Below are 23,450 nucleotides of genomic sequence, written 5' to 3'. Positions count from 1 at the left end.
CCAAGAGCGAATCAAATTTAAAATGACAACCAAAGAGGAGTTGCCTAGCTCATGGGTTCTCAACTCAGGGGTTGCAACCCCCCAGAGAGGGCAGCAAACAGGTATCAGGGAGTTTTCCCCCACCTTGCCCTTTCCATAATGCTAAATGGGAAGATGTCCCAGCCTGGTCCTGGCTAGATGGCAAGGTAGGTTTGGGAGTGGTCTTGGTAGAGAAAAGGTTGGGAACCACTGGCTTAGATAACAGGAACACTATGCTATGTGCTAAAGGCAGAAGAAGGCCCTGAATGCCAGGTTGACAAGAGTGGGTGTCCTCTCCATGGAATACAGTTAGAATTTCCCTCTCCCCACTTTTCTCCATTAGTCACATTCCCTCTGGGTGTTTTCACCTTATTTACCCTCTGCTCCCGTTTCACCCACTATTCCCAATGGATTTTCTATTGCTTGCCTTCTTGCTTTGTAGCCCCTCCAAAGTAGAACAAAAACCCTCCAACACTTGACCTCACAACCCCACAATGATAAAGCATTAAGCAAAAGGAGTTTGCCGTCCCAGTTGGGCCTTACCCTGATGTGCCAGAGTCTGAGAGACTCCCCTATGTCTCATTAGCACCTTCTCCTGCTATGTATTTGCTTGAAATTAAAAAAATAAAAATGCAACAACTGTTCAATTCCTCCCCTTCGTGCAGCACTTGGGGACGCCCCTCTCCCTTTGGCAGGGGAAGGAAATTAATCGTTTAGTTTTAAACAAAAGGAAGGACTCGGGAACATAATGGGAGGTTGTGGAATCTCCATCATTGGAGATTTTTAAGAGCAGGTTAGACAGACACCTGTCAGGGATGGTCTGGATAATACTTCGTCCTGCCATGAGTGCAGGGGACTGGACTAGATGACCTCTTGATTCTATAAAGGGGCATTTTTTCAGTGTAGCTTGGTGAGCTGATGGCACTGTACATGTGCTTAAATGAGCATGGCTTTGCACTGCAGTGTAATTGACACCCCCAGAACAAAGCCAAAAGGCCCACAGAGCGCTAAAGAGGACACTTCCCCACGCCCTCGTGAATTACTGGAGCAGTAATTTTGGTCTCCTTATAACAAGTCTCTACATGGCCAGATCAAAGACTTCTTATATTGCCTTATTCCCAGAGCAGCTAAGGAGGGGCTTGGCCATTATTTCGCAGTGACGAGTGACACACACAGCTCCTGTCCCTGAATTTGGCAGTGAACCCTCATCCTATTGTCTGTTCCACAGCCGTACGCCCCCCATCCTTTCATTCCAGCAGGCAGAGATGGCCAGAAGGCTCACGGAAAGGATGGCTTTGCTGACATATGAGTTGCGTTGTGAAGGGGCTTCAAAATCAATCTCGCTAATCAGAGGAGTGCTGGATTTTTTTTTTCCCCCCAGTGAGACGAATCATTGCAAATTACATCTGCCTTTTAATCTTATTTAAATGCCAGAGAAGAAGCTATAATGAGCTGACAAGCCCGGATGGTTGCCTTCAATTAGAAATAAGGCACTGATCTTGTTTGAAGCACATTCCTTCACATCACCAAGTCCTTGCTCATGCAGCCAGTGTGCTACAGGGAGCAGAACAGACCACTGTGCAGAACAGAAAGCCATTTACATAGCTGGAGAAGTGATCTGCCGTTTGGCAATATCGGCAGAACCAAAACAGGTCTGAAAGGAGGAGAGTTTCCATGCATAGGGAAAGGTGTGGGCTAGCTGTCAGAACACAGGGCCAGCAGCTCCCTTATTGGAATTCTGCTCCCTTATTGGAAAAGTAAATAAAACTGCAGCAGAACTTTCCATTTCTCCATGGGTCCAATCCCACCTATACACCCCCAAAAATCTGGGGGTCCCTGATAAAGAGGTAGCCACTCTCAAGAGAAGAAATGCCCAGCAAACTCGGGGCCACTCTGTTTGATCGCAAAAAAGATGGAAATCTCCCACCTGTGACTTTATGTCAAACGACGGTGACCAATCCAAAAACGCCCCCCAAAGGGCTTTGTTTAACTCACTACAAATCACAGGCAAAAAACCGCAGTGTACAAGGACACCTGACAAGATGCATCCCAGCACCTGTTAGACAGGTCAGGATCTATGAATCTCCCAGAGAATGGTGGGAAGCGGAGGTTAGCACGTCTCCTAATTAAAAAGGACACTTTCTCTTTGCAAACTTTAATTCTCAAACTAGAAAACAAATGATTGACATGGCAGCAAATGAATGATACTGAAGGGGGGGAAGAGGCTAAAGGCTGGAACCACGCAGCAAACACAACGGCCTCACACAATCTCAGAGGGCCAGGACTATGCAACGGTGAGGAAAATCTAACGCTATTCACATGCGGAGCACCTAGGGATCCATAAACAGAATATGGAACAAGTGCTGCCTCTGTGTACAGATGTGATAATCTGGATGGAGCAAGACCCAATTCCTTGTTCTGCCTTATTCAACCCTGACTCCAAACCTAACGAGAAGCCTCCAAGGAAAGTGATCAGACCGGACAAATGGTGCCTGCCATCCAGGAGGATCCCAAAGCACCTCACAGCCCAGTGCACACAGTCCATAAACACTCACCTCCTCTGAGGCTCAGCTCCACCACCTTGTGGTGGACGCAACACTGCATGAAGGTCTGTAGAAAAGGAGATCAAGAATCCCATCTGCAGCTGAAGTCACAGCCATCAGCTTCTCAGTGTGATCCTGCCAAGTCTGGCAAACTAAGTAGCGTTGAAACAGGTCAGTACTTGGGTCGGTCAGTTTAGGAAAACCCAGAGTGCTATAGGAAGCAATTCAGTAGGTAACGCACTTCCCGGCCAGTCAGGAGTGAGTCTTTGTCCCAGCATGGCTCTTGGGGGCACTATGCTGCTGACGGTGTGATTTTTCAGATAAGCTGAAAGAACCTGAGGTTTTAGCAACCACTAGTGGTTACGAAAGGTCCCGTGGCTTTTCACCATGGCATTATTACCCCTTGCTTACAATGCACAAGAAAGTCAGGCACAGGTCACCAGACTCATCAGGGGTATGTCTACACTGTATCTGGAAACGAGTCTCCCAGTCACCTTTGAGCTGAATTTGCTTTGAGTTTTGAGAGGGACTTGTCTGAACCTGAACCTCCAGGCTTCAAACCCTATATGGACTGAAGCCCACAAACCAAACAATTTGTCCAGCGCCTCCCAAACCTAAGCCACCAGCATCCTCACAGCTCTTTCCACTTTCTGACCCAGACATTTAAACAGGCATTGACAAGTCTAGCGAACGTCCCCTCCAGACAGCAGCTGGGAGCCCCGCCAACCTACCTCTGCATGCTGCACAGAGGGGTGTCTATGGGGGAACAGCTCACTGCAGATCACAGAGATCAGGGGAAGGGGAAACATCCTCTGAGCTGAGCAGAGAAAAAAAACATACCTTCTCTCCGCTCCCTCTCCCACTACAGCCTCAGCTGTAATAATACACATCTGCCCATGGGAGCCAAGGCCTAAAACACACGCTCCCCCTACGCTGGGCTAGCGAGTGAGAAAGGGGCATGGATGAATGGAAAGGACAACAGACATTGAAAACAGACAGGCATGGGCCCCACAGGGTATTTTTAGCTCCTTGGTCAACAGCCCTTAGGGTCTGATACACCCAGGTGCCAAACAAGCCCTGAAGCTGGCCAGCAGGATTGAACCTTTGCTGGAAAGGACCTGACTGCATCCAACCCCTCCCACCCTAGCAGGGATCTGTGCTGGAACCAAACAGCTGGAGGGAAAGACAGCACCAGGCATTCACATAGTATGTGACGAGCAAGGGAGGGACAGACAAAGACAAGGGAGCTACATTTCGACCTAGCTGATGGGGAAAAAGGGCTATAGGGCTTTTCATCCAAACGGTGAGAAATCAGCTGCTCTGGGAGAGAGCCAGGTGACACTAGGTGGTTTTGGCCAAGTTTCCCTTTGAGATTTGGGATGTGAACCTCAATCTCAAAGCAACAAGTGGGAGGCACAATCCACAGGGGCTGAAGCCGGCCAAATCAGGGACAGGAGCTCCAGGCAGAGAGGTTCTGCTGAGGTTCACACAGCTCTGGCTAAAGCACTAGAGAAGCAGGCCCTGCACCAGATCAGGGCCAGGTGGGACCCAGATCCAGTCAGACCTCAAATGAGGGGCCCGCCAGGTTAGCAGTAGAGAGCAGCAAGCAATGAAGAGAGATTCCAGCGAGTTGTCAAACTCCACATACACCTTCTGTTTCTTTGGAGTGGAGCGTCAAGAAGAGACGCAGAGCAGGCGAGTGGGGGTAAAGGAGGCCAAGAGGTCTGTCTCTTAATACTTCCTTCTGATCGAGTTCAGACTGGCATATTTAATGCAGTCGTTTCTAAAGAGATTGGGAGGGAGGGAGACAATAAACCAGCTTTAAACACACGTCGCCTTTTAACATTCTTCAAGTAACAACCTTTTGACCCAACATTGTTAGAACGTTCCCCCCTTTCCAGTGGTTTCCCAAAGGAATCTGCAGTCAGTACCATGTGAAGACAGCGCTCTGCTCCACCCGCCATTTGAGGGACATTCATTCATTCTCGGAGCCACTGACGAGTTGGGTGGTTAAATAAACAGAAAGACACCTGCTGCTGACACAATATTTATGCCCTTTTGGTCTTGTGTGTGGAGGCACTCGCAGATACTTTGGAAGGTGGGGCTGTGAGTTAAACCTACACAGGCTCAAGAGATGTCAGAGCAAAATATTCCAGAAGCAGGACAGTTTTACGCTTGATGAGCCACAACACTTAAGCCTGGATATGCCAAACGTTGCTTCTCTGGCAAGGAATTAAACAATAAGCTTACTTAGGTGTGTAGAGTAGAGACCACAGGATGGAATTCTACAGTTTACACACTTACCTTGGATGTGCAAATGTTGCAAAGCCATAATCGGAGGGCATGCATGATATGCACACCCACAGCAATGTAAACCATGGCTTCCTTACTACATATCTCAGGCTTTATCCAAACCCAACTGAAGACAATGGAAAGATCCCCATTGACTTCAATGCGCTTTGAATCAGGCCCTCGGTGTCAAATCTGTGGTCATGTGGGATTTTACAGCTGGCACCTACAGCGCCCATCACGGCCACACAGAACTTCATGCACTGGGGAGTGACCCCTTCACACAATGGGCAGGGCTGTGCATACACAGGTTTACATGTCTTGGGCTGAGTCCAGAGGAAGCACCAGCATCAAGTCTGATGAGATGGGTCAGTTACACCACTCGGGTGCTGGAGGCAGGTAAGGAGTTCAGAGGAAATCTAAGATAGCGCTGAAGGCGGTGTCCCAAGATAAACCAAGAGCTGAGAGTTGCACCAGGCTACCTAACTAGAATATGGTGCATACACACCCATGACCCCAGCGAAACACCAGTGGGAGGCTAGGTGCCAATGACAGACCTGGTGTAGTTAGTGCCAGCAGCTTTTTCTGTACAAGTGCTAAAACTGGTTGAAACAAAGGGTGCAAAATGATGAGACAAAAGGGGGTGGGGAATAGGCACATTTTCATCAACAACAGAAAACTGGAAAATTCTGACCAGCTCTAAAATGCCCTTTGTCTCTACTGCAATATAAATAATAAGCAAAAGCAAAGCTGGGACCCGTCTTCTAAACGTTGGAGCCATTTGTGCAAATTCCACAATAGGATTCCCCCCCACCCCCCTTCACTTCACTAGAGGGTGCTTGGGCTAACAGGAAAGTATAGGAGCTCCCGGCTTGGTAACATGCTTCCCTGTCCTTTATCACAGGGGTTCTCAACCTTTTCCTTGCTGAGGCCCCCACCCCATGCCATAAAAACTCCACAGCCCACCTGTTCCATAACAACTGGTTTGCTGCATATAAAAGCCAGGGCTGGCGTTAAGGGGGTAGCAAGTTGGGCAATTGCCTGGGGCCCCACCCCACAGGGGGCCCCACAAAGCTCAATTGCTCCGGCATCGACTTTCTGCCCTGGGCCCCAGTGAGCCTAATGCCGGCCCTGCCCGGCGGACCCTCTGAAACCGGCTCCCGGCCCCCCAGGGGCCTCGGACTCCTGGTTGAGAACTGCTGCCACCATCTTTTTTAAAGGCACAGGAACCCAGAGCCACCTCTCTCAGTGGGGGGGTTTCGCAACGGGGCTCCAGCTCCATCAGGGCCACAGAAAGAAAAGAACGATGGTGTAGATGGAGAAAAGGGACGTGGGGCTTACCGTCTTCATGGCCTTCCCTGTTCCTCCGCCGGTGTCTCTCTCGCCGGTGGCTAACAACCGACTCCGTTCCTGTTTCGTTGTCCAGTCCATCTCGACTGCTGGCAGCATTCGGGCTGTGAGAGACAAGGGGGCAGAAGACAGTCGGGGGTCACACACCGCCTCAGTAAAACAAACCTGTCGACGCGCTTAGTGTCCAGGAAGGGTGCTGGCTTCGCAGCCCCAGGGACTGAATACAGAGGACAGGTACAACGCAGACAGCAGCAGTGCAAGCTTCCCACAGACTGCTCCGTGAGGGCACCCCCGGTGCGGAGCTAGAGGATGAGGGGACAGATTGGTCTCCCTGCCTTGGGAATGCCCAGAAAGCATCATCCTCTCATTGAGCAAAGCAGTTTCAGACCCTCTAGTTTAGACTGTGGTCCCAATGGTCTAACAACCTTGATGTTGGGATGAGAGAGGGGATTGTTTCCACGTGAATCTTAGCAGATCCACGGCATGCTTTGGAGAGGCCAGCGGGAAGGCAGCTTTGACTGGTTACACATTCACACAGCAGTTGGAGACTAGTCCACGTTTCCACAGCGCCCTGCCGGGGGCCTGACCATCAGGGAGGCGGCACAAACACGCCTCCGGCCAGTCTAACTCAGGTGAGAAAACACCGCAGGGACTCTTGAGGAAAGGGTCATTAGTTCTCACGTACACTTCTACCTCTGAACACAACCGCCCTCTCCCAATGCCCCTCAATATTCTCCGCGATCGAGGATCCAAGAGACATTCACAAGTACGTCTGAGCTACTCCAGTAATGCTGACAGTCCAGCGGTGTGTTTCTCTGGAGAAGTAGCTATCGGGTCATTCTGAAAGGAGTGCTAGACACTCCCTGTCCCTCTCAGGTATCCAGAGGGTAGCCATGAGTCTCACTGCTGCAAAGCAGACACAATCCACCTGCTGCATGCACCCTCCGCTGTCGCTCACCATCCTGAGGGCTCAGTCACACGGTGCATGGGTCCCCAACCTTTACGGCAACACCCCATTTGGAGTTAGCAGCTTGCCAAAGGGCATAAACCACAACTGAGCACAGCCCCCTTTATGGCAGCCTTGCGGCCTAGGAAGACCCCGAGCCCCAGAAGTCATTGCCAAGACACAGAGGAATGGAGGGAGCAGCCTAGAGCATGCTGGGACTCGCAGTCACTCCAGGCTGCAAAGCCACATTAGAGAGGAGGCTGGTTGCCTGACAACACCATGTCATCCTCCAATCCTCATGTTACCTCAGGGACTGCTGTAGAATTCAGTAGTGCAGGTTCCCTCCAAACCCTTACAGAGTACTGGCCCCAAGCACTGCATTGATTCATGTTCTATTCCTCGCAGCCGATTTACCCTAGACCCTCCTCCTTCCTCCACTAGCCCAAAGCCTGACCTCCCCCACCACGTTCTGCCTTTTCCCCCCTGGTTCGGGGCACGAGGGAGAGAGCAGGGGAGTCAGGTTATGTTGGGTGAACAACATCAAGGGGCAAGAGCGGAAAAGGGGCCGGTTGGGATTTAACCAAGCCAAAGCCCTGCCCATCTCTGGGCAGCTGAAAGCCCTCCGCTTCCCTCTTCTGCGACAGCGCCTCCAGGAGCCACCTGTCCACTCCAGCCATTGGCCAGTGCCCAGATTGTCAGTGGAAACGTTGGTATGTAAGTCAGGGAAGAATTCGGCCTCTAAGACTTAAGGCCACATTATGAATCTAGACAAAACGGAGCAATACTGCCTCCCTACTCCCAGCCTTCAGGGGGCTGCTCCTCAATACAGCTAAGCAAGGTTGCCCATCACCCCTAGTTTAAATAACTAAGCCAAACTGCAGCCTTTGCTAGCCAGTCACTGGGGCTGTAATACAGAGCACTGTGCATATAACCCTGTTTACGAGCAACCGTCTGTTTCAAGACCACTGCTGAGGAAATGCCAAAGTGAAGCTGGTCGGAGCAGAGGGGGTGTGCTCCCCTCCCCCAAACAGCATTAGCTTGGCTGCCTACTTCTCCCTTCAGGCTCAATGTGGTTTATGGCGCTCTGTCATTCTTACATTTCATAAACGCCACCGGAGCACTCATGTGGAAGGCAATAAGAAAAGCCTCCCAGAGGCCATAGCTCATTTTAATGGACTGATTTGTGGAAATTACCCTGTAGCTCCTGAGAACGCCGACAGAGCAGGATCCGACGTAGCAATGCACCACTGTGCAGCTAGGGGCTGGAATGACTTCCCTGAGCAAGGGTCGCCCCCCGCATCCCCCTCAGATACCCACCCATCAAACAAGCAGCCCCGGCTTGCGGACACGCCGTGCAGCTGAGAGTTACGTTTCATGTGCGTCTCTCAGTAGTTGCTTTTATGGCCATCATCGCAATAGTATCCCAGCTCCACACAGCCATTAACAGATTTATTCTCACGACACCCCGGGAGGTAAGAAAGTGCTATCATCCCCCTCTTATAGATGGGGAAGCGAGGCGTAGAGTCTAAAGGTATGTCTACACTTTGTGCTGGTAGTAAATTCCAGCCGAGGAGACATACCCGCGCTAGCTAAAACTCCAGTTTGAGGAGACAAATTACCTCTAAGGGTAGACGTTCCCCCAGAGACTTGCCCAGGTCACACAGGGTGTCCGTGGCATAGCCGGCAATCGAACCCAGGTCTTCAGAGTCTTGGTTGAGGGCCCTACCTGGCAGGTCTCCCCTTGCTTCCCTCAGATTGCTGCATTAGTATTTTGGGGTGCTTTTCACCAAAAGATCTCAAATGGAACATCTTTGCTTCACCAATAGATAAAATAAGGCACAAAGTAATTGCTAATTTGCGGGGTCCAATTTTTGACACCCTATGGTAGGGTCTGAATTCCAGCAGCGCTGAAAATTTGCAGCTCCCGTTGATCTCAACAGGAGATGGGGGATATCATCTCTGCTGAAAATTAGGCCCTGATGCAGTCAGGGCCGGCTCCAGGGATTTGGCCACCCCAAGCAGCCAAAAAAAGCCATGATCGCGATCTGCGGCGGCAATTCGGTGGGAGATCCTTCGCTCCGAGCGGGAGTGAGGGACCATCCGCCGAATTGCCGCCGAATAGCTGGACAAGCCGCCCCTCCCCAAAGTGGCCACCCCAGGCACCTGCTTGCCAAGCTGGTGCCTAGAGCTGGCCCTGGATGCAGTATGTCTAAAGTTGAGCATGCAAGAATGGAGGCACCCAAAATCAGAGGCCATATTTTAAAACATGGGCTCAAAAGAGCCAGAAATACATCCCAGATCTCTCTAGTCCCAGGTCCTTGTCTGAACCACTAGAAAACTCCATCGTTGCCACCAATGCACTGAATGACAGTCCAGTAACATGAAATATTGGTCCTGGGACAAAAAAAATGTTTTACGAAAATCACACTAGTTACACCTCAGCAATACATGTTCCAACACTGATTCACCACTTTGTCCTTATCAGAGACTGAATGGATCGCTCTAGTCTAATAGCAGGTCAAGAGAGGATAAATTGCATACAGAGAATGCAATAAAATGCATACAGTTAATGACATTATGGAAGTGCTCTATTGATTACATGGATTCAAAAGGCAAAACCGTTATACAAGTACTGTAGACCATCAAGGGAGCTGAACAGCGTATGTGTAATAAGTGTATAGAGGACTTAAAAGAGGACTAAAAGTCAATTATATGGGCACCTATTTAACACTGATTTTCTTTCTTTTCCCGGGGGTTTCTGTTTTATGTTCCACACGATGGTGAACTGGGGTAAAACCATTAAATGAAACCGGTTAATCTTACTCAGCCACTCCATAGCAGCTTCCAGCCGAGGCTCTCATACATTTTGCAAATACTAGTTAAGCCCCATATTGGTGGGGGCAAAAACTCCTTTTAGCTCCCACCAATATGCCCCATGGGGAAGGGAATTAGGTCCCCAAATGAAATTTGGCCACCAGTTCAACCTCTACATGCACCAAAGGGGCTCAGAGAAGCAGCCTAACATTTGGATACTTAGAGGAACAGAAAACTCTGCACCGTCGAGTTTGCTCCTAACTACCATAGTACAGGGGACCATGAGGTACAGTGGATAAAGTACCGGATTGGGACTCTGGAGATGTGAGTTCTATCCCAATCCTGCCACTACCTCAAGAGAAGGGATTTAATTGTTCTGTGCCTCCGTTTCTCAATCTGTGCCTGGGAGATTATGTTTACCCAGCTGTGCACAGTGCTTTCAGACCAGGGGATGAAAGATGGTTAATGTGAAATACTAGCAATAATCTACAGAAGTGCCGCTCAGATCTCAGCGGTTATGCCGCAGACCGGGACATACACCGAGAAAAAAAAAAAGACAAGTCGACCAAAACACCAAGCTCTGTAAAAACAGTGCATAACTTAAAGCTGATCCTTGACAGCCAGAAATCGCTCAAGCAGCATATGCTGCGGAAGGAATCCCCCAGCTTCTCATTAAGGCTGAAGAAACACAGGAGATGCCCTGCCAGTTTCACATGTCTGCATATCTCTATTGCTAGAATGAGCCGGGCACTTCAAACAGAAAGCGCAGGACAAGGGAATTCAAGAGACGCAAGCATGTTGCTCGGCGCCGATGCTAGTTCCTTTTCCGCAGGAGCTGTAAAAATTAAATTATTTGAGGGGAAAAGGCTGGTGCCTGAGCAGTCCTCTCTTTCCATATTGAGAAACCCAGGACAACAATCAAAGGCTGCATCAAATCCTCCTCACTCAAACCCGCATGGGGACAACTGAAAGCGAGCAGGAAACCCACAAGATTTCTATGGACTTTCCTCAGGGTAGAAATTCAGAAGGGACCATGCTAGCTGCTTCCAAACCTGAGTAAGTGGGCCCCCAATGCCGCTTTGCTGAGGTGTTTTAGTCATGACCAACAGTTCCTCCTGCTGCTACAGTCCTGCACCCCCACAGCTGTGCCACCATGCTTCAGTCCTGAGCCACAATCCCGCCCGGGATGCTAGACTGGGAACTGGATATGAATTATAACAACGTGACAGCTGTGTGGTCAAACCGGGACTTGCCCGACACCAACAGACTCCCTTCGCTTGTGGCCTAAGCTGATGCGGGCATGCACCCTGTGTAAAACACAACACGACAGTCCTGCTGAAATCACCTCCTGCAGCTGTGCACCACACACTTCCCTTTGATGAAGGAGCTACACTTAAGTATCCATCACACACAGAGGCCCCGATTCCGGACAGGACTTCAGCATGTGCTTAAGTCCCAAAGGCACTTAACGATGACCTGAAGCGCTGTCCTGAACAGGAGTGCGTTTCTCTTTTGGGTCCACTTATCACAGGGGGAAAGAAAGATTTCCTTCCTTTGTCCCTAAACAAAGATGGGCATCAGCCGGTTTTCCAGGCCTTCGTCAGTCAACCTCAGCAGCACCATCTAGTGAGTGCAGGCAGTTAGCATGCACTGCTACACAGCTCACTGGTAATCGGACACTCAAAGGCTGCCTGAGAGAATGGCAGCACGGCTGGTTTTCTCTCTCGCCGCTGGGCTGTCAGGTTTACTTGCCAACGGGAAAGGAGCACGCCATGGATGTGTGAGGTCAGGGATACCGGGCCAGGCCCTCCACTGGGGTAAATCAGCATTGCTCCATTGATGTGACTGGAGCGATGCCAATTTACACCCTCTGAGTAAGTGACCCCAGCTTGTAGTGCCAGATTCTGGGTAAAGCTCTGAAGTGATCATTTTCTAATTTTGCTTCCCCAGTTTCCGAGCGCCTCACAATCTTTAGTGTGTTGCTCCTCACAGCCCCCTGGGAAGCCAGGCAGGGGTACTGTCGTGCAGTTGGTGAACACAGGCTATGCCGACAGGAGAGCGCTCAGAATAATTACTCCACCTCAACGAGAGGCAGAAGCTATGTTGGCGGGAGAGCGTCTCCCACAGACAGAGCGAGGTGTGGACAGCGCGCTAAGTCGATCTAACTTATGCCGGTCAGGGAGGTGGCTTTTTCACACCCCTGAGCGACATTACTATTGCTTAAATTGATGCAAGTTTAGACAAGCCCTGTGGCACAGAAAGATTAAGTGACTTGCCCAAGATCACACAGGAAGTCGGTGGCAGAGCAGGGAATTGAGCCCAGGTCTCCGGAGTTGCAGACTAGAGCTCTAACCACTGGACCGTCCTCCAGGCAGTTGAATTAACACCACACAAAAGCAACGTGTTATTTGCGCCCTCACTGAGCTGCTCGTGGTGCCAAACAACCGCATTCAAATACAATGAAAAGCATTAGAAAAAAAATAACCTTTTTGAATCCAGCCAAAAATAAATCAGAAGCTCAGTCTCTTTAGTTGATCCAAGAGAAGGTTAGAGGTGACTTTATCACTCTCTACAAGTAGCTGCACGGGGCAGATGTCTGATAGCGGGTGGCCCTTTAATCTAGCAGAAAGTGGCTGGAAGCGGATGCTAAAGAAATTCAGACTAGAAATAAGGCACAGCTCTTTAGCAGGGAGGATAATTGTCCATTGGGACAACTTACCTAGGGGTGTGTTGGGTTCTCCATCACTTGCAGGCTTTTGAAATCAAGATGGGATGGTCTTTCTACAAGATATGCCCTAGCTAAGCAGACGTTCTTGGCTTGATGCAGCGGTTACTGGGCGAGGTTCTCTGGCCCGTGCTAGGCAGGAAGTCAAACAAGAGGATCAGACCAGTCCCTGCTGGCTTTAAAATCTACAACTACGAAATAGAAAAAGGAACTGACGCAGGTATCGGGGGGGGGGGGGGGGGAAGCAATTCCTACCCTAAAAAGCCCTCCCCTTGTAGAGGCCTGCTGGCCTGGGACGAAAGGGGAATCCCAGGCCAGCAGGCGGAGTGCAAGTGCAGAGATCTGTCAATGACAGGCTGTGACAGAACTGAACCGCAAACCTCTCATCAGACTTCAGGGGAAGAACTCAGCTTTTAAAAGAACTCGTCTACCAACTTCAAGCCGACCCACCATGTTGCTTCCCAGGACCCTCTGCTCAGCAGCTGGCCAACGTTCCTGCATTCTCCCGGTCTGCTGAGGCCAACTCCAGCCAAGGCCAGCACTCCCGGCAGCAGGAGCAAGCGTACCTAATGAGGGGCCACACACTTGGCAGTTCCCCCTCTCCTCACACACTCCCATGGCCGCCCACCCCACCATACCCTCATTAGGCCATTGCTCCACTGGGCCAAAAAAGCCCAGCACTTGCATTTCTTCTCCATCCCCGATTTCTCCACGCTGCTGTTTGTTCAGACAGCTGGCTAAACGCCTCCATGTGCAGCGACAGCAAGTGTTGTCTAGTAGTCAGAACACAAGCCTGGGAGCCAGGACCTCCCGGCTCCTCTGCCTGACTCACCGGGTGAGACCTTGGGCAAGCCACGTCACCTCGTGTCTCAGTTTGTCCAGCTGTGAAATGGGGATATCAGCCCCGACCTCCCAGGGGCGCTGGGAAGCATGATGCCCCGTTGACAAAGTTCTGGGCGTTTGACAGATGGCAGCAGGTGCAATAGAAGAGCACAGCTGAATAAAACGGCATCTTTAAAGCACAGGGGGTTAAAACAGAGAGTGCTGCACCCGTGACCCTGTGCCTCGAGTTTGAGGGGGGTGTTTTTAAAGGTCCAGTTAAAGTGTTCTAAAACCATCACATATTTCTATACATCGGTCAGGAAGAAAGAACTACCCTGTTTCCCCGAAAATAAGACAGTGTCTTATATTAATTTTTGCTCCCAAAGATGCGCTAGGTCTTATTTTCAGGGGATGTCTTATTTTTCAATGAAGAAGAATACGGTACACATCGGTGGATGCCTTATTATCGGGGAGGTCTTATTATCGGGGGGATGCCTTATATTACAACGAGAGGCAAAACTGTAAGTAGGCCTTATTTTCGGAGGATGTCTTATTTTCGGGGAAACAGGGTAGTTCTGCTCGCAGGTCATGTGACTGCAATTGTACAGGCTACTCGCCTGCAAGGAAAGCAAAGCTTGGTCACAAGAGGGCAGCATAACCCTTGCAAGAAATGCAGGCAAGGTGAGTATTCCCTGGGATGTCTTGTCCCCTCCAGAATACAGCTGGGTGCTAAGCCCCTCCACCCAGATAACGGGCTCTCCCAGGCAACAGACAACCCAGAAAGCAGGGGTGGGGGAAGGAGGAGGGAACATGAGAACAGCAGGAAAGGACAATGGGTTTGCCTCTTTGAATATTGAGTCACTAGCTCACCGGCATTGGGGTTCGGCTCCCGCCCCATCCTCACTGGGGACCTGTTAACGTCACCAATGCAGAGCCAAATGCCAAGGGCAGGGTCAGCAGCGGAACAAATCGAACAGCTGTTAACCCCTCTGCGCCAGGGGCTGCCTGCCGTTCGGGCCTTGCAGCACAAAGCCTGTCAAAGAAGCGAAGCGGAGAGATGTCCTGGCATCAGCACGGGGCATCTGGGTTGCCAGGCACAAGGAGAGGCCAGAGGCACTGAGAGCTCACTTGGCTTCCGAGAGAATAAAATGGGCAAACACAAGGGTTTCTCGCAGCGGGTTGTTCACTTGATCAGGCCGGATTGGTCAATATAGCAAGAGAAACAGCGCTGAATTTTGAGCTAGATAAGCCTGGGTCTGACAGCCCTAGAGACTGATGGCTTCTGTTTTTCTGAAGGGAGGCACAGTGGTCTGGAGGTCAGAGCAAGGGGGGAGAGGGGCCAGAATTCCTGGGTTCTATTCGCACTATGGTTAGAGCATGGGTCTGGGCGTCTGGCACTTTGCTTTCTAGTTCTGATGCTGATACTAACTTGACCTTGGAGAAAACGCCACTTAACTTCTCTGTGCATCGGATTTCCCAGCGGTTTAACTCACATCAGAAGTGAGAATAATTCACTCTGTTGACAAATGGTGAGGGGCTTGAGCGACAAGATTCGGATCCAGATTCCAACCACCCCAAAGGACTGGTGCACAGGGCGGCAGTTTTGAATCTGGGTTTGGGAGTTGGATTCGCTGGGTTACAGGGAAAGGAACCAACAGCAAAATTCAGGACTGCACTGATCTGGGGTTTCAGTTCAGGCCCAAATCTAAAACTACAGGGCGGAATCTCAGCTCTCAAGCACAGCTAGCCTTTGGGGGAAAATACTTGCTATTCCCTGGAACAGATCAGAAGGATCACTGGATACTTTAAGAATCAGAGGGGTAGCCGTGTTAGTCTAGATCTGCAAAAAGCGACAAAGTCCATCTGACAAAGTGAGTCTTCACCCACGAAAGCTTATGCTCCAATACATCTGTTAGTCTATAAGGTGCCACAAGATACTTTAAAACAGCATACAAAAGACTATGGTCCGGATCTTGCTCTCAGTCCCCACTCAAGTCAATGGAGTCATTCTAGATTTCCACTGGCAGGATCTGGCCCTGTACGTATTCCTGCAGGTAACGAGGCAGCTATTCCACCAACGTACGTTGCATTACATACAGTCGGGGTGATAGCACGGGGGCAGGGAGCATTATTCCTTATGCAAACTGCTGCTTATTATAATAACGTTCTGCTGCCGTGTGTGCTACATAATTATATGGCACGCGGTAATAAAAGGTTGTCATCCACATGCCACACAAAGCATTTACATTCCTCCCCTTCTCTCCCCCACGGTGGGTTTCAAAATGATGAGCAACACGGTAACTTCATTTCAACGATCACATTTTTCCTCCCATCCCCCCTTTTATTCCCCAATGAGCACAGCATTATCAAAACAAAACAAAACAGGGGGAAGCACCTAACCCCGGGTACTGAGAGCAGAGAGGTGGGGGAAGAGCCAGGCAAGTATTTTGCATCCCTTGATTAGAAAGCATAGCTTGGCCTTACTGAAATGAGGGAGGCCGTGAGTCTCCGATGCCACCTGTTCTCTCGATGGGAGGAGGGAGGTCCGTGTGACTTTCAGTGCACTGGGAGCCCGTGTCGGAGTGGGAGCTTTCAGCCAGGACCAGCTGCAATAGAAAAAAAAAAAAATAAGGGAGAATTAGATACTCATATACAGGTTTCCATGCCCTGACGTAAGGCGCTCAACTGCCCTCGATAGGTTCCCTATGAATGTCTAGATAGATTAGAGGAGTGTTTCCCAAACGGGGGTTCACGAAATGTTAAAGGGGGTTCTCGGGGGAAAATTCCCTAATGGCGGACAGAGCTGTCCCTAGGGACCCCGGGCAGCATGGGACACTGAGGAGACTTAACCTTCAAGACTCCTTATAAGAAATGGAAAGGGAGGTGGATATTTTTTGCTGTTTTTAAAATTAAATAGGCAGCTAGTATTATTTTTAAAATTATTATGAAGAACAAATTTAAGCTTTGTTGTAATGTGGGTTGTTTGCCTGGACTGCTCAAGACCTGAATGCTTGTGTAGGAGGAACTCTTTGAGTTGGCTTCTTAAATACCTTCATGCTGTTTCACATCTGATACTCCTTGATGAAACATAGGAGCCTTATCTTATAACAGGCTTATTCAAAGTGATACAAGCTACGAAAGTGAGATCTTGGAAGAGTGTTGCTATTTTCATAATGCAATAAAAATGCTGTAATGATCAATAATAATTAATAATACATAGTGTGTCATAAACATGTCACAAAAACAAATTTTATATTTCCAAGATCACGGCTTTTATAATTTATACTCCGGTAAAGGAGAAAATCCCTGGAAATGTTCATTTTTCAGAGGGGGTTCACGAGACTTGACATTTTAGTGAAAGGGGTTCTCAGGTTGTTAAAGTTTGGGAACCGCTGGATTAGAGGGAGAGAGAACTGCTCGGCGTCGGATTTTGATGGCTCTTTGACAATCTTTCACAAAAGCCAGATCACTTTGGGTCCGAACATGAAATTGAAACTGGTGGAGATTCGTGCAAAGCCCTTATGAGACCCACAAACCTGCAGCTGACTCAAAGCAAGACTGACGTTGCTGGGCGGGGAATGCGTTTTGAGACACTTCTGCAGCGTCCTTTGAGTTTCCTAAGGAAACTTGCGACCCTTAGCAGGTCACAGGGACTGAACAAAACCCCTGGAATCCTCACAGGCCTTCAGGAACCCTTAGGAAACGCACTGGGGGACTTTGCAGAACGCCCTGCCTTCAGTGACTGCTTTACCACCACGGGTTCCATCAACCCCCCGTGCTCACAAGGAAAATCAAAGGCTGCAAAATCACATGGCCCAAACACAAGGAATTTCTCTGTCCGTGTCCGTGGCAAGCGCTTGTGTGCGAGGTGCTGAAGACTGCGGATTGGATCCCGGCTGCATGCACACAGCCATGGTTTGTTACACAGACACCCCCAAACACTGGGGGGAAATTCAGAATCTGGGTCCAGATCCAATTCCATGGCTAGCCGTTATTTTTATACAAAAATCCCAGCCTGACCAGCTGGGAACTTCAGGAGGTAGACCTGAAATCCCAAGCTGGGTCTGAGTTTTGTGATTTAGGCCCATTTCCATTATAAAAAGTGTCAAGGTCATTCCTCAACAATGCCATAAAATCCTCATACAGGCAGAAACAAATTGCAGCCAGTTTAAAAATCCAGAGGATCCCTAAAGATTCGGGGCTTTTTTTTTTTTTTGCTTCGCAGGCTGTGTGCTCTCAATAGTCCGTAATGGCCTGAAACCTTCTGTAAAACAACGTTGCTATAAACGACTGCGTACAAAACCCCTTTAATACCGACATCTGCATTCATGGGAGCTACAGGCTGCTGGCAGGCAGCCAGTCCGGGGAGCGGGGAAGGATGCAAAGGACTCCACGTAGAACACTCATGTGAAAATGGGTAATTGAAGAAAAGCTACGGCAATCAATCTTCTCACCACAAATAACAGGCAGCTAGACACAGCCCGGTGTGTCTGAGGCTTATTATACATTCCATTCTCATTACGGGGGTGTATAAATTCTGCAGATAACCACCATGCTGCCGCTTCTCATTTTCAACTTCCTATCGACGGGAGGAAGCCTCGTGTATATGGATAACAGGGATGTTAGGGTTACATGAAAGACGCATTGGGTCCAGTCCTGTTCCACCAAACTCAGCAGATGAAACTCCCATGGGCTTTTGAACCTGCAGAATCAGGCCCTTTGAGAGTGAGCCAATCAAGTAATGGATATACTAGATCTAAACAAATGGGTTCCCCTATATTTCCTTGTTCCTAACTCAGAACCTTATATTGACGGACACTGGAGGACGTTTGAAGTTGGTTGGAGACTTATACTAACCAAATCTGATTTATCCAGCTGCCTCGTATCTACGTTTCCATAGTCTCCAAGGTTTTGGAGGCCAATGTCTTTCAGTCTATTCCCCATCACCACCACCCTTTTTTTGGTAGAGCCAGGTGAAGCAAGGGCTACTTCCATCTTTATAAAACCTTACTAGCATTGGAGAAAGCCACGGTTAAAGCACACGACTGGGAATCAGATAATCCGGGTTCAATTCCTGGCTCTGACGGGGATTCTGTGCAGCCTTAAATGAGTCACTTCATTTCTCCATGCTTCAGGTTTTCCCCTCAGGCTGGTGCGAGCTTAAATTCATACATTAATGTTTGTAAATTGATTTGCAGCCCTTGGGTGGAAGGGGCCAGAGCTGGATAAAGGACACTTACAATCAAACCAGAAGCGGTTTGGACCCAGCTTCCATTCCAAATTAACTCCTGATGTTTGGGGATTTCAGATTAACGGGTCCAGTTTTGCTCCAACTTTATTTCCAACAGAAAGGGGCAAAAATAGGAGCAACATTTTTGTTTTAAAATATAGATTAGATTGATTGATTATTAGATTATTAGATTGATTATTATTACTGTAAGGAAACAGCCCCTCGTCCCACGCTATCCAGACCTCCACACATAAATTGGAGAACGCAGAAGGCAAAAAGGCTTGAAAACTTGTTCCATTTTTTGTTCACAATGGAACTTGTGCAAACTCCTCCCATTGCAGGATTTTATTTATAGTGTGGTCATGCCTTGAGGCCCAAAAGGAGGAGAACAGAGTCCTGTTATGCTCAGCCCCTGTACGCACACAGCAAAAGCTTACAGACCAAACAGACAATACCCAGGGTGGGAGAAAGGCAGTAAAATGGGAAACTGAGGCACAGAGCAACGAGGTGACTTGTCTAAGGGTCACACACGGCGTGCATGGCAGAAACAGGAATTAATCTGGGATCTTCCGAGTCCCACCCAGTGCCTTGACTGTGAGAGAGCATCCTTCAGCTTCGTTTCATCAGGACCATTTTGTCCAGCGACAGGGAATTCGGATTAACCAGAAATGGCACTGAGGACATTTCTGTCACATGGGCCACTGATCAGACGAGATGCCGACCATGAGCTCCACTTGAACTAGTCACCTAGAGGCGAAGGGGTCCATATCCTATTACCAATCCCCTAAACCATCTAAATCCCCTTGCCCAGCCCCTTCACACAACACGATTAAGAAGCCTTTTAATTAAGTAGATGCGCTAATACCAACTCAGATTATCACCTCTCACTGAGAGGCCAAAGGTCTCCGTCTCTCTCCATTTGTAACAGGGCATAAAAGCTAAACACAGCATAAACGAGCTTGACCGTAATTGGTTAATTTATCAAAGGCTAATCCTAATATAATTCTTGGGTAAATACTAGCCATCGGTGCAAATGGTGGGGGGGGAGGAGGGAGGAAAACCGGTGGTCCTGGCAGGCAGCACACAGTCCCGAAGGGGAATAGATCATAGTAACAAGCAGGCAAGAGACAGATGGACACAAAAAGGAGCAGTTTGAATACAAAACGGTTCTTCGGAGCCAGCTATATTACTCATCAGACTCGTACATCACCCAAAGCGAGAGCGACGGGGGAAAATATGGAAGCGACACGTCGCACGAATGCTCCAAATAACATGCCGACAGGAATCTGTTTAGCGCTAGAAGGCATGGCAGTATTTTGGAGACGGGCGTGCATCTCTGAGCAAGGCCTGTCTCTCGAGGAATCCCTCTGCAGGTGAGAATGTTTGCACGAATCAAACCAAGGGACACAAAAGAAGAAAAGAAATTGGGCGTAGACATGAGAGCCGAACACTCCTCACGCTTGTCCCGCGCCCAGATCAGACTGAGCTACCCAGAGAAGCCTAGTGCCATTTGCTTTGAAGCGGGAAGATGTAAAACTTTCTCCAGCCTTTCTCCAGACAGGAACACCTGTCCTAATTACGTGCAGCCAAAAACAAAGAGTCTGAGATGAGCTGACACCGAGACAAATCGCTTCCCAGGAAAAACGGAAGTGACACATTTCATCCGGGACTGTCCGTTACCCAGCAGCGCACTGAAGGCCGCTGTCAGCTGTGCCTGATGTTAGCCACGGGCTCTACTTTAGGCACAGTGCACCTGGGCTGGCATGTTCAAAGGGACACACCCATTTCCTATTGGCGTTCGATAGGATCTGAGTTCCCAGCTCCCGTAGGCTGCTTTGATTGTCCCAAACTCAGCAGACAGTTATCGCTCTGCCCCTATAGGAGGTGCAGAAACAAGTACATACAGTGCTTTTCTTAGCTAACTTAGCCTCAGCAGCTAAGGCGGTAGGATAAATATCAGTAGCCTCATTTTACAGGTGGGGAAACTGAGGCACGGTGCCTAAGTGATTTGCCAGAGGTCAAAGAGGTAGTCAGTGGCAAGGTGGGATGGAACTCCGGAGATCCTGATTCCTATATGTAGACCATAAGACCTCGCCACCACCCACTAGAGACAGAACAAGTGGCCTGTTCCATCCTTCCACCAATGCAGTGGTTTGATCCAAACCTACCAGAGCTTGCCCAATTTGACTGGAAATTCGGCATGGACAAGCTCGCTCTATTGATTTCTGGTACCTCCCGTTGGCCGGCTTGCAAAGCCTGGAAGAAAGTCTTTAGGATGTCAGTTGTCAACTGAAAGTTAATTCCCACAAGAGGATTTAGAAGGGCCAACAGAGGGCAGCCCCTTCATCAGTCAGGAACCTGGGGTTAAGCCTGGGTCTCTTCAGAAATGAAACAGCTGCTCTCCAGGCAGGGAGACACAGGATTATGGGAGCTGATCAAAAATTGTTTAACTTTGAATTTGGTAGGGCAAGAAAATGGAGAACTTTTTCTCCGAGCTAGCGCTGGTGAAAAGGCGTATTACCTAATGGAGGCAACATCACCTAGTGGTTAGAGCACAGACCTGAGAGCCAGAACTCCTGGGTTCTAGCCCAAGTTCTGCCCCTGATTTGCTGTGAGACACTCGACAAGTGACCTAATCTGCGTGACTTCTCCATCAGCCAAATGAGGACACCACCACCTCCCAGGGACTTGTGAAACCCAAAGAATCAACATTTTAACGCTTTGAAATCCTTGCAGAAAGCTAAGTGCAAAGCGTTTGCATCTCTAAAGGGAAGGGCTTAGCCCTGCAAAGCGATGAGGCAAAATCCTGTTGATTATTAGAGTTTGGATGGCCCAGCCTTGGGGAGAAAAAGGGAGGATGTGAAACTCAAACAGCTTCTTTGAGGATATTGGAAGTGTCAGGAAATCCCTCACGTCTGGCAGCACCTGAAATGAGCTGGGAGTGAGACAGTTTAAAAGGGCTTCAGAAAGCGTTCTTGCAGCTCTGCAGATCTGGGGCCTGGAGGGTCCTGCAGGACTTTAGCAAAAGGCCTTGGAACAATATTAAAACAAAATCATTTGCTGTCCAGGTCCGCGCCAGCTGACAGCGGGCAGGGCACGCTTTGCTGTTCACCGAATCGTTCATCCTTCACTCCCAGACAGCCACATTTGTGAGCATGGGAAACAAAGTGTCATTCGATATTCTGACGGCTGTAAACCAAATTAATGGGAATACGACGAAGGAGCTTTGGGAAAATACCCGCTGTACGACTGCAGGAAAGGAACCCCGCCCCAGACGACAAAGGTGCAGTTGGATTAAGGCAATGGCTCAGGCTAGCTGGCTTTCCGCAGTGGTTGAATGGAGTGGAATCGGAAAAGTTACACACGTGTACATCACCTAGCACAACGGGGTCCTGAATCTGGTTGGGGCCTTCCAATGCTACTGTGGTACATGCGGTAATAAAATAGCTGTTCCACTCCATCTGGAAAGCTTTGTCGTGACAGCACAAGGAAGAGGAATTCTGGAGGAAAGTGAGGGTGTTGCAGCGTTTGCTGCATCTGCACTCTGGGATCGAACAAAGGGCTCGTGTCATGCATTGGGGTGCAGGGAAATCTGTTCTGTCTTCTGCAAAGCTCATTAAGGATTCATCATTTCTTCCAGCAACGACCGATGCCAGGCAGAGAGCTAAGTATCTGATCGGCTTCACTTGAAGATAAATCACATCCCTTTCTCTTAGGGAGCTAGAGTGTAGCGCAAGATGCTCCAGTACTAGGTCATTTTGAAAGAAAAAAAACAAAAACGTGGTATTCTGTTTGGGCATTATAGGCTTCTCAAAGTGTTTCCAGAAGAGCAGGGGTTGTTAACCCCAACGTCCTGGCCAAATGCCAACTCTGATCATTACATTTTGCCCATCAAATTCTCCCTGCAGTTTCAACTGGATACAGCATCCTGCTTCATTTCCTGCCTTATACTGCAAAGCTGTGCTGTGTGTGGTTACACAGCATTCCTGTGCGCTGTGAAACAGCTGCTGTGTTCCACCCCAGAGAGGGCCACATTTCAGTGATGAAGTGGACCCTAAACATCTTTTGCCTATTTCACAGGGGTGAGAATTAATAAATGTGTAACCAATTATAATTGTTGCTTCACTTAATGTTTATTTCTGTTTCACGAATTAACACAGTGAGTGAGATCCTCGTATTGCTAAGATCTCACCACAGTAGCTGCTATTAAATCTTTGCTGAGAGAGGAGGAGAGCTTACCCATTCTGTGTGAGCTACAGAAAGGGCCTGATTCTCCTCTCCCATTGCTAATGCTGCAGGATCTCCGCTGACTTTAGAGAGTCGCTTCTGATTTACAGCAACACAAGTGATACCCAGTGACAGGCTCAGAGGGCGCAGGTTAATACTGTGCAGTTTAGCAAGAGTCTATGGTAATAATATCCCCTGTGATCTTTTAACACTGATGGAAGACTCACCTTTCTTTCTGCATGCTAGGCATGTGTAACGGACCTCCTGAAGGGTGGACTTGCACCTCGCACAGCTGACTGATCCTTGGTGTATTTCTAATCAAGTCAATGGAGCTACTCCATTACGCCAGGGTGAATTTGGCCCATCATGCAATATTCAAGCCATGACCTAGTCTTTCACTCCTCAGCACTTCTCTACACTAGTGGGGTTAATCAATTCAAATGTCCTTTAACCAATTAAAATGCACCCGGCAACCAGAGGCAAAAG

The 23,450-nt window shown here is 49.1% G+C and overlaps 1 protein-coding gene across 5 annotated transcripts in view; it reads right to left on the bottom strand.

The window, feature by feature from the left end:
• DVL1 (dishevelled segment polarity protein 1) overlaps window positions 1-23,450 on the bottom strand; it is a 180,806-nt gene that overhangs the window by 61,479 nt on the left and 95,877 nt on the right. For all 5 annotated transcript variants that reach the window (XM_065574790.1, XM_008167283.4, XM_008167284.4 and 2 more), the window contains exons 3-4: window positions 15,992-16,113; window positions 6,192-6,304 (exon numbers count right to left, since the gene is read on the bottom strand). In XM_065574790.1, coding sequence (XP_065430862.1) covers window positions 6,192-6,304; window positions 15,992-16,113 — 235 coding nt within the window. The remainder of the gene's footprint in view (window positions 1-6,191; window positions 6,305-15,991; window positions 16,114-23,450) is intronic.

Source organism: Chrysemys picta, chromosome 21 (assembly GCF_011386835.1).
Source record: "Chrysemys picta bellii isolate R12L10 chromosome 21, ASM1138683v2, whole genome shotgun sequence".
Classification (NCBI taxonomy): domain Eukaryota; kingdom Metazoa; phylum Chordata; order Testudines; family Emydidae; genus Chrysemys; species Chrysemys picta.
Note: the sequence above shows the minus strand (reverse complement) of the source record. Positions and strands in the feature narration are given on the sequence as shown.